At 38.5% G+C, this 11,988-nt stretch overlaps 1 protein-coding gene across 1 annotated transcript; it reads right to left on the bottom strand.

The window, feature by feature from the left end:
- Window positions 1-250: 250 nt before the first annotated feature.
- Window positions 251-10,342, bottom strand: ABCE1 (ATP binding cassette subfamily E member 1; the record flags this gene model as incomplete). The annotated part of the gene is made up of 17 exons (XM_079534345.1): window positions 251-298; window positions 541-652; window positions 1,584-1,706; window positions 1,801-1,943; window positions 2,026-2,136; window positions 2,308-2,366; window positions 2,450-2,509; window positions 2,978-3,199; window positions 3,397-3,518; window positions 3,834-3,923; window positions 4,679-4,775; window positions 5,794-5,863; window positions 6,014-6,151; window positions 8,235-8,352; window positions 8,723-8,820; window positions 9,636-9,721; window positions 10,240-10,342. The coding sequence occupies 17 exons, from the start codon at window positions 10,340-10,342 to the stop codon at window positions 251-253; spliced, it is 1,800 nt and encodes a 599-aa protein (XP_079390471.1).
- Window positions 10,343-11,988: the final 1,646 nt, after the last annotated feature.

The following is an 11,988-nucleotide window of genomic DNA, read 5'->3' as shown; positions in this document are numbered from 1 at the left end:
TTGCACAATTTCAAGATGGTTTGGAATTATAACACTGGAAATAGGGCTGTGTCACCAAAATATAGAAAGTGGCAGTTTTAGTCAGACTAGATTTTACCCTCCTATTGGTCTCAGATGTTACACGCAGCACAGGTTTAAGCTCCAAAAAAACCAAAGTGTTCTAAACCCAATTGGGCCTTCTTATCCATCAATATTTGTTTTGAATATGCATTTCTATGGGCCAGTTACAAAAGATGCTCAGATTCAATATTTAGTCATCCAAGAAAAAGTAGTTTCCACTCTTCTTTTGTTCCACATCCTGGGGAAGAGAAAAAAGGTCAGTGTTACTAAAAGTAGCCTTTGGCAGACTTGGAACATAACTGAAATTAAAACCAGTTAGCTCAATTCCTTCCTACTTTACTTATTACTTTTAATACTCATCCCAGGTATTGTTTTCCAGCACAGCAAGACTTGTGTGCTAGCCTTCATTCTGCTCCTTATTTTAAATCCCAGATTTACATGGAACAGTCATGGCTTCATCGCTCTAAAGGTGCTTCTTACCTTGATTGAATTGAGTTTGTTTATTCTTGGTCTGTAGTTGTTAGGATCTCTTCTGAAAGTGATTTCAAGTTGGGATAAAAACTTATTCATTCCAGCCAGGAGAGTCTGAGGACTGTTAAGAGAGGTGAATGGTAGAGATGGTGCATAATTTCCAGTTAAGCTATCAGATGTATCATGCTTGCGCTGGCAGCTATGCCAGACTACAGAAAGCTTCAATTTCCAGCCTGAGCTCAGTCAGCTCCAGTAACACAACCGAGAGCAGGTATTTGGTGTACATATGCCATAGTTTCAGTACCTCAGCAAGTCAGTAGAAGGCTCCTTGCTGCCTCTGCATTCTTACTATGATTTATAAAATTCCAAGCAAGTTGGCACATAAATTATTTAGGTATTGAAAAAAAAAGGTGCAAGAAAAAATCATAACATGATGCTGACAAGTAGTTAGGCGCTTGGGTGGGTTGTTTTTTATAATTCAGACCAACGTGGTCATCAGAAACAGGCAAACTAGCACATATGAAGACCAGTGTGTTTACTGCAGCTAGCTCCTATTAACTACTTCCAAATTACAGTGCTCTACAGGCATGATTTCCAATACGGTTATTGTTCAAAATTTCCATGGTTTATATGAAATTATTTATTTAATGGAACAGAAGTAGAGAAATCCAAAAAGGACAGCTTTATATTTGAACATGTGAAAACCACAGATGGTACGTTGCTGTCAAAACTTGCACTTCCCACAGTATTTACATAGGTGCCCAAACCAGCCCTAGTTCACAGCTTTCTTTTAATGCATCTGGAAGTTTATTTTCCTTTAGCATACTCTGCTAACAGCCCTTTCTTCATCTCTCCCCACTGATGCCACCTACTCATCCTCCTGGGACTACAGTTCAACTCCTGTGCAGTAGACTAAGGCTAGAATAAAAAAGCTAGAGCAGCTCCTGACTTAATTTGCACAGGCAAGGATACTTCACCTCTTTTTTTTTAATTGACAAACAATTAATTTCTGTGTTGCATCTTGTATCTTGCTTACCCAACGAACCTCTTACCTGTTTGCAACTGTGTTCTTGGAAGGAACACCATCAAAAACAATCACCCGATCAGCAAGATATGTAGCCATGATAAAGTCATGTTCTACCACAAAAGCTGTTTTTTTAGCATGGAGAATGAAACTGAAATACAAACAGAACAGAGAGAGATCTGAATTTAAACTTACTGTAGAACTACGGGAAGTGTTAAGCATTTTCCCCACTGCCTTCACTTTACCGTTTCATGACTCTAGCAGCCATCAGACGTTGTTCAGAGTCCAAATATGCTGAAGGTTCATCAATTAGGTAGACATCTGCAGGTTTACCAAGACAAAGAGCTAACGCAACGCGCTGCAGCTCACCACCGGACAACGTTTGAACCTAGGAAGGGGAGGAGAGAAAAGTGAGCCACATTTCTCCTTTAATGCTTAAAAATTACAATATTCTCTCAGGCCATCAATACCTCTTGGTCAATGATGTTTTCTATTTGAAGAGGTTTCATTACATCAGTTACAAACTGGGGATGGGTATAGGCATCTCTTATCTTCTCATGCAGTAGCTGACGAACACTTCCCTATCAAAAGAAAAGTTCTGCCATTCAGTTTTACGTGTCCTGCTACAAGAAAATAATTAAAAACAAAATGCTCTTTTAATTCTATTCTAGGCATCAACAATTTCTACTTGTATACTAACAACGTGCTTTTTGCAGCAAACACAACACTTAATAAATCAGAGTTAAACATACTGTAGATTTAGGGCTGATCTTCTGTGGCTTGTAGCTGACGTTTAGAATTGGGACCTCACCTACAAAAAGATAAAGTTAATCATGAAAACAAGAGTCTTCCCCATATCTTAAACACAGTACTTCAGTTGAAACTAAGTAGTACCTCCTTCATCAGGTGTAAGTCTTCCTGCAAGCATTCGGATAAATGTAGTTTTGCCAGTTCCTAAAATAAGATACAGGTTACTTATATTTGAGACTTATTTATTAAGAAGGACTGCAAGTAAAATCAGTGATAGAACAAAATAAAGACTGGGTAAAGAACACGTTTTAAAATGAAACTGCTGAGTATTCCTACGTTTACTTCAAACAAGCAGTTTTTGCTCTTGGTTTTCAAATCAAAAAGACATTTAAAGCTACAGCAGTCTAGATGCATGGCTAAGCTTGCCAGCTCAATAATCATCCTGCCCATTTGAGTCCTTAAAATGGGCTAACAAATAAAATCACGGTATTCTTAACATTCAAGTAACTTCAAGTTCCCACTCTTTATAGAGCAAGCTCATGGCACATCTTTACTAGGAAATGAGCATTCAACTTGACTTAAAAACATTCATTTAACAGCCTGGCTCTGATTCCAGAAAGGTTTCAGGGGCAAAGGGTTGTTGGAATCATTTCTAACAAGAATTCCACTTACCATTTTCCCCTAACATCACCATGATTTCAGAATCTGTAAATTCTCCAGCTACTATGGATAGTTCAAATTCTCCCATCTTTTTTTTCATTCCTGGATATTTGTACATACACATCTTTTTAACCTCTTCTTCATTTGCTGTTTCAGCCACTTTAAATACCAGAGATGCATCTCGAAACCTCAGATTTTCAGTGGGAACGTAGCCATCTAAAAAGATGTTTATGCCTACGAAGAGAGAGGGAATTACAAATGCCTAACAGAAAAAAAAAAAAAAAAAGGAACTTCTGTACAGAATAGTAATTTTTTAGTTGCCAAAAAAATTACATAACAGCAGGAATACACATTCACAGTATTTTCTTAGAATATTCTTTCTTCCACGGGATTTTTTGTAGGTTTAAGAAATAAGAAAAGGCAAGAATTACCTTCTCTTACGCTGAAAGGCATAGTGACGACACCGTAAGCACTTGGCACACCATACAGGCAGCAGATAAAGTCAGAGAGATAATCTAACACACTTAGATCATGCTCTACAACAATAATGTACCTGAAAAAAAGCAGTCAGAGAGTTTTATATTTCAACCCCAAACACACTTATGTGGCGTTGCATACACACAAGCTATCAATATTTTCATGTACTTAGTAGAAAATGTTCCCCAGTGCTGCAGTATTAACTACAGAAACTACAGGACATCTCCAAGGTGCAAAAATAAGATATTACTGGCTTGGAATATTTTAAACATCTATTAATGTACCGCCCTGAGAAGTCTGCACTTAGAGGGAGATGGACTGACTTCTTTCAAAAGCTCTGTGCAGTTGACTACTATTACAGACTAGAACAACACTTCACAGTTACACTTACCTGTCAGGGTTGATCAGGGATCTAATAGTAATGGCAGCTTTCAAGCGCTGCTTGACATCCAGGTAGCTCGAGGGCTCATCAAACATGAAGCTAACCCCAAAAGAAAGAGTAAGATTTTAGAGAAGGTAAACTTTCAACATATTTAAATCTAACACCAGCATTTCAACCATAAACACACAGAAATAAAAATTTACATTACTTCTATTGGTGGAGAGTAAAATTAAATTTGTTTACTGACACTTTCCTTAAATCTTTGGTTAGTATAACATGAAATTGTTAAGGCTCTGAAAAAGGTATGTTACAACAAGTCACCAATCGGTTAGGAATTTCATGCACTCAGTTTTGGTTCATTTTAAATGTAACAGCAAGTGCAAATCCCCCAGCTGTAGGAGATTGGAAGAAAAATCACAGATCAAATCAAAACAACAACAAAATAAAAGCCAGAAAATGCAGTCTTATGATCTTGCTTTCTTGATCCAAGGAGTCAAGAAACAGCACAGACTACATACAGCCTGTATTTCCTGGCTGCAATACAGAGGAAAAGGGAAACAAGTTCCCAAAAGTGGGGAAGGATCTCATTTCTGTCCATTTGTTAGTCAAAGATGATTGAGGTACGCTGACAAACAGCTACCTCTCTGAAATTAGATATTTCTGGTCAGACAAATTAAAAACAAAACAAAAAACATTCTACAAATGAAAGAAAAATAGATCCAAGGTACCAAATTGGCCAAAGCGTAAAAATCAATCTTTTGCTTAAATATTTCTTGCAAAACATGAACATTAAAGGACCGCACTGTAAGACAGGTTAGTAGAAGCAGTGTGTAATAGAAGTAAATTAAACATACATATCAGCCTTCTGAATGCAAACAACTGCACAAGCAAATCTCTGAAGCTCTCCTCCTGAAAGGTCCTCAACATTTCTTTCTTTCAGATGGGTTAAGTCTGCAAATAAGAGTCTAATTTTAGATATGTTACATCAAACAATTCATACGCTGATTACCTATGCAAACATGTATAATCACAGCGGACATCCTACATGGGGGAAAAAAACAGAAGTGAAGTAAGTAAGTTCATACAGAATCATCGTAACGCTATGCAGAGGAGTCACAGCAACAATAGCTGACTGGTTTGTATGGCCGCTTCCTAACAGGTATAAAGATCACGTTCCTGTTTGCTTTTCCCCCCGTGTTTAACTGAACATTTCTGTCTCTAAGAAGAAAGCAAATACCATTTTTACAATCACGTCCTGTGAGACTTTATTGAAAAGTTCTTATTTGCAGGACAATCCAGTCCTCCAAACATTGCAGTGAATGGGTAAAGCCAGTTGTTTTCTTGTCACAGACCACACTTCTGGTGGTACAACTTAGCCCACCTTCACTACCCAGGTCTACCAAAAAGAATCTTGATCTTAGCTTTGCAACGCCTAAATTAACACCTCAATTTAATTGACAACTGTATTCAAAACATGTACAAAAATTATTGGGGCTGGACTATGCAGATGTTCCTATTCGTTATTCTCAGAAACCAGTATATTACTTCCATTAGAATTACTTACACACAGCTCTCTGAATAAGAATTTTTACATGCTTGCAAGTATTTTCTACATGCAATGCTTCTCACCATAGGAGATGCTAGGATTTTGATTGAGTTCTAAGTAAGCAAGAACAGCAGATGGCAACTGGAATTTTTCCACTTTTAAAATAAACATGTTCTACCATGAAAGAGAAACTGCATTCGATTCTGTTAATTAGAACGTGTCAATTAGTTTTCCTTTGATACTAACAAGTATTATTGGCATTGGTTCAGGCAGTACATAAAGCAAGACCTGAGCTTTCTGCCAAAGTACTTTTACATTTTACATTTCAAAAAAAAAAAAAAAAAGATGATAGAATTTAAACCATTTCATCTGCAGCAACTTATTTTTTTTCGGGATAAATACTGATTTTGCAAACTTACTTACCAAGCTGCTGACATACAACAGTTTGTGTCTTAGTTTCATCCTTTCTATCCAGAATTGATCCCACCGTTCCCTAAAAGATAAGCAGTACAGATAACCCAACAGTGCTATATCAAGATTAACTGTTGCAGACAGCAGTGAGTTTTTCATTTCAACAAAACCTTTAAAAAGAAGCATATCAGGAGAAGCTCCTAATTTTCCATCAAGTAGTGACATTTCTTACCTTCGCGGCTTTAGGGATCTGGTCCACGTACTGAGGCTTAATGATAGCCTTTAGGTCATCTTCCAGGATCTTGGTGAAATAATTTTGTAATTCAGAACCTCGGAAATAAGTCAAAATTTCTTGCCAGTCAGGTGGGTCCTGTGACAAAATTAAAGCCCATTTTTATTTAAGACATTTCTGATGGTGTATTTTAGGTTACCACCTGATTTTAAAGTGCCAACCAACACGGCAAATGGAATTTGCCTGCAAGAATGAAAAAACAAAACAAGACCTGGATAAAAGCTAGTCCCTTAATTGTTTTGTTGCCTCTGCAAAGTTGTGTTAAGAACAAAACAAGCCAACTGCAAAATGGAGAAGAGTTGAGATTTATTTTCGTTTAAGGCGCACTGCCAGTAGCTCTCTCAAGAAAAGCACCTTACATTTGCACCTGGACAATTAAGATGTGTGAGTGAAACTACGTCACAGCAAAATGATGCTGTGGGTTACTGTAAAGGAATGTATTTGCTAGCTGATGCAGCTCATCCGAAGGAAAGGGGCTAGACCGATAAAATCAACTTGTGCAGAAGATGCAGTAAAAACTGGTCATCTTCTCTGCTTACAGACAATGTTTCCAAGGAAAGAAGAGGAAAAAGGAAAAATCAAGAAAAACCCAACACCTCCAATAATAAACAAAACAAAACTATTCAGTGCAATCACCCAAGGGAAAAAACTTAACCTGAACAGTATAATTTTGCACAGCGTTGCTACTTTCAATGATGCTAAATTAATTATTTTGATGGTTAACACAGCACAGAAACAGAGTAGCACAACTGTATTTCCAAGCCAAGCAAAAACACGCAGAGGACATGCTTCCTAAATTTTAGAGCAGAAGCAGCGTGTAAGATTCAATTCATACCACATGTTTCTGTGGTCTTAATGATTTGGCTCTTCAATGGAAAGTCTGATTTTGGAAGCATGACAATTCAGTGAAGTACATTCAAAGAGTCAAAATTTTGCTATTTCTGCAATCTACCACCTGAAACAAGAAGTCCACAAAATAATATAAACCAAACTTAAATAAGGATGGGAGACAACAGCTGGAAGGTTGTTACTTCTTTGTAGTTTCACGTGGCAGCCATAAAATGGATGATTAATTAAAATGATATTCTTTCCCATAAAGAAACAGACGAATAGAGGTTCAACAGACATCACAAGGTGATGCGAAGGTGGGAAAGTGCTAACTGAAATACTGGCTGATAAGAAGAAGAGACACAGTAGTGACTGCCTTTTCTATAATAATTTTTGGTCTTTTGGTGTAGTGTTAGTTAAACAAAGTCTTATAAATTATTTTCCTGGCTGGCTGCTTTTGGCAACGTGAACAAACTAAGGATTTTCAGAACACAGTATTGAAGTGTACAGTTGGAAACGTCCTCATCACCAATTAACAACAACCACATTTTTTGTAATAAGAAGTCTTTAAAAGAATCAAAGACAGAATAAAGAAAATAAAGAATACTTGGTGCTGTGATAAACACAGAATCACAGAATCACAGAATCACAGAATCACCCGGGTTGGAAGGGACCTCAAGGATCATGTAGTTCCAACCCCCCTGCCTAGCAGGGCCACCAAACATACACATTTAGATCAGGTTGCCCAGGACCCCGTCCAACCTGGCCTTGAACACGTCCAAGGACGGGGCATCCACAACCTCCCTGGGCAGCCCGTTCCAGGGCCTAACCACTCTCCTCGTAAAGAACTTCCCCCTAACATCCAACCTAAATCTTCCCTCCTTCAACTTGGATCCATTTCCCCTAGTCCTGCTATTGTCAGCCCTTATGAAGAGTTTACTCCCCTCCTGGGTGTAGGTTCCCTTCAGGTATTGATAGGCTGCAATGAGGTCGCCCCGCAGCCTTCTCTTCTCCAGGCTGAACAAGCCCAACTCCCTCAGCCTGTCCTCATAGGGGAGGTGCTCTAGCCCCCTGATCATCTTAGTCGCCCTCCTCTGGACCCTTTCCAAAATCTCCATGTCTTTCTTGTACTGAGACATCCTGAAACTATACTATACATCCTATACTGAAACATCCTTCTACTATTGCTTCTGGGTGGAGTTAGATCCTGTGGCTGTAAAGAGGTAAAGCTTCACTGTCTTTCCAAATTCTACCCCATTCCTACACAGAACATTTGCTGAAATTGCATAACAGCTATCTATAATGCCAACTCTATTTTATTGCTGATACATACATCATATTTTCCAAGATTTGGCTTCTGCTTTCCTGCTAGAATTTTCAAGGCAGTTGATTTTCCAATACCATTGGTTCCAACCAAACCCAGGACTTCACCAGGACGAGGGATAGGCAACCTGCATGCGACATCGATAACTTTGGGTTAATTGATTTAATCCTGTCACATTCCAAGATTTAGAAGTAAAGTAAATGCTACAAACCTGTTTTCAGACTTGCTGATTATTTAAACCTACACTGTCAATCTGACAATACATGATGGAGCAAAAATTAAGAACAGTGTGGTTTTTAATCAGGAACATTTGTTCTGTAAAATAAGCACTCACTGTAATTTCACTACAGTATTTTTAAATAAGAAAAACAGTCATTAGCATCCAACAATGAAGCTACGGAGCCAATAACCATCAACAGCTGGCTGTGAACTCCTAGTTTAGACTAACAGAATCTTGAGAAGTTTCGTCTTTTACACTGATCTGCAAAATAAAATACCTGTGAAGTTTGAAGGCATTGGCACAGTATCTGTGTGTTGTTTCTTTCTCCAGGTTGCTCGGTAAGTTAACAATTGACAAGGCTCCAAAAGGACATTTCTGTAATTTAAACATATGTATGTATTATATTACTTGTGCACACAAACAGTTTAATAACAGAATTCTTATTTTTGGTACTGCACAACTGTGTGCTTCATTTTTTTTGCTTTCAAAAAAGAACTTTCAGAAAAAGAAGACTGGCTACACTGCACCAGTTAAAGATTCTTCACTTCTCAGTAAAATACACCAAACCATTTACAGGCCACATCAATGACTTTTTTAACTCAGCACTTTAATGACTGGAGTTTACAGACTTTTATATTACAGTCAGGAATTGGACTCAATGATTGCTGTGAGTCCACTCCAACTTGGGATATTCTGTCAGAAAGCTACTTCACTGTTGTTTAGTCAACTTAGTCCAAAGAAAGACTATAGCACGCTTTTCAAATTAAAGCAGCAATGCAGACTGTCAGTCAGTGACAGAAGTTAAACAGCATATATGCGATAGCTCTCTTACAAAAGAGCTTGTTTGGTGTCTACTGTTACAAAAACACCCCACCAAGACACACAGCAACAACAACAGGAAAAAAAGAAAAAACACCACCAAAACACAAGAAAACCACCACCAAAACCAGCCAGCCAACCAGCCAAACTCCCAACCACCCCAAAACGATGTTATAAACAAAATGATACAACCTACATCCCCAGCCCCACCAGTTCAGTAATCTACCACAGTACTTCATTTTAACAATAACAGTTGACAAGGTCTGATTACTCAGGGAAACAAAAATACTTTGTGTAGTATCTGCATAGTAATATAGTGTAATTTTAGCATAATAATATTATCACTTTATATAAAGCAGATAAACTTTTACCTTGATGCAAATCCCACAACCAATACAAAGTGTTTCAGAGATCCACGCTATTTTGCTCTGTGGTGCGACTTCTATGCAAAGTTTTCCTGGTGACAAAGAGTAACATTAGCTCAAGAAAGTTTCTGACGTATCCTATTTCTTGCCAGTACTACTAAATTCCAAAGAACACGCAGTCAAGTACTTGGAAGAAATTCTTCACGGTGAGGGTGGTGAGGCACTGGATGAGGCTGCCCTGAGAAGCTGTGGATGACCCATCTCTGGAAGTGCTCACAGCCAGGCTGGAAGGGGCCCTGGGCAACCTAGTTGAGCTGGAGGTGTCCCCGCTCATGGCAAGGGTTGGAAGTCAATGATTTCCAAGATCCCTTCCAACCCAAGCTATTCAATGACATGATCCAACCAAGAGCCACAGCAGCTTTATATCATTTGAAGGCCTCAAAATCGGCATAACTGCTACGAACTGCTCACGCTTTCAAAGATGAATGTTCAACTTTAATAGTCTTCATAAAACAAAGAACAAAACACCCAACACCCTGGCTCATTCTCACTGAACGTTACTTCAAACTTCCCAGAGTGCTTAAATACTTTGTTAAGATGCATCTCTTACCCATTCGAACCACAGGACAACTCTTCTTGCATTCCTGACGGCACTTCTTTGGCTTACACTTGTCATGGTTGACAATAGCAATTCTTGTTAATTTGTCCGCCATCATGCACGGTTGATGGTTGCACGCATTCACCAATTATGAGGGCGATCTGTTTTCCAGATCTTAAAGAAAAAAAAACAAAAAACCAGAACACAATTACTGACAGCACAGGGAAGAGAGTACATATTTCAAGTTATTACTAGCAGGATTCAGAGAGGAAAAAAGCAAACTGTATTTTTTTCCCCTCTGTTAAAAACAGACAACAATCAGGGCAAATACACTCAGATACCCGTGGAAAGGATACTGATGTAACAGCTTAGGTTCTAAAATCTGCTTTTCCATTCCTCTCCAATTTCTCAACTGTAAAATAAAATTGCAAATGCATTTGCTTCCTAGAAAAGCATATAATAGCAAGAACTAAATATAATGTGCTTTGTGTCAGCAGCTTGACAACCAACTGTCAGGGAGTCCTGACATACTTCTCATTTCCACACAACCTGCACAGTCCTTCCAAGAAAAGGAGTTCAACATTTCTTATGAAAAGAACTGTCCTCTATTGGATGTCCAGTTTATCTTTGTCTCTCCAAACTAAAGCTTTGCAGGCTATTTGCTACATATGGCTTTCATATAATGAGAAGTCGTGAGTTTCAGCCTCCAGAAGAAATCAAGAATAAAATAGCTACATGGCATATTTATTACATTTATCCCTATTCACTAAGAGCTTCCCTGTGAACCTCAGTTCGAAAGAACCCTACAGACACTATTAATACGAAAGAAGGGAAGAGACTGGCACCTTATACGAAGCAGAGATAAGAAATCAAGATGTTATCGAATCTTTAAGTGCTTTATTACCATGAATATTTTCAGTGCTGCCTTTCAGAAGTCATAGCCTTACTCCTGCTTTGAATTCACGAAGTATTTTAATGGCTAAAGATGCTCTCATCCAATACAAAGGAATGCAACCGTTTAGTCACGCCCCCAACCTTCTTGTGGCCGTTGCTTATTTCAGTATCTCTATTTTTTCTTTAATATTTTAACTTCTTTTTAAGAGCCAAAAAGTAAATCTTAATGACATCACTGATGTTAACAACGACCGAATGTTTAAAAAAAATAGTAAGACTCACTCCATAGTCCAGTGGCTGATATATTCATTGTCGGCATGGAACAAAGGGTTTGCAATTCTAACTTTAATACATTTTCCTTACACCAGAAAACAAGAAACATGAAGTTTATTACTAAAAACTCTACTGATGTTTGGCAATTTTCCAGGTGACTGAGAGAATGGATTTTGCCTGTGTTTCAATGAATACAAAGATACCTTCTTCAAGAATACATTATACTGCTTTTTAATGAAAGTTCTGTAGTCTGCAAGGTGCACAGTGCCCAGAGAAGCAGCACTCTCTACAACTTCCCAAAGGAAATGCCTCACCTGGGTGAGTCCTTCTTCCAAAAAAGCCTGTGTGGCTCAGGGCTTTGAGCAGGCAGACCACACTGTCTACCTTCGGGCAGGGCTTTCCTTTCTAGTCACCTTATCTCTAACAACGCATACAGCTATTTCCACAGGTTATAAGAGCAAGCTCCAGCAGACAAAGCACTGTAGCTCAGGAGCTTGCTTTCCCTGCCCAACCTCCCTAACCTGTGGTAGATGTTTGTGTCTGGGCAATACAGATTAGCAGGCCAGACAGACTCACTGCACTTTCCACCTTTCC

The sequence above is a fragment of the Tetrao urogallus genome (genome assembly GCF_951394365.1).
Source record: "Tetrao urogallus genome assembly, chromosome: 4".
Classification (NCBI taxonomy): domain Eukaryota; kingdom Metazoa; phylum Chordata; class Aves; order Galliformes; family Phasianidae; genus Tetrao; species Tetrao urogallus.
The sequence above is the reverse complement of the archived record's forward strand: the minus strand, read 5'-3'. Positions and strand labels throughout refer to the sequence as shown.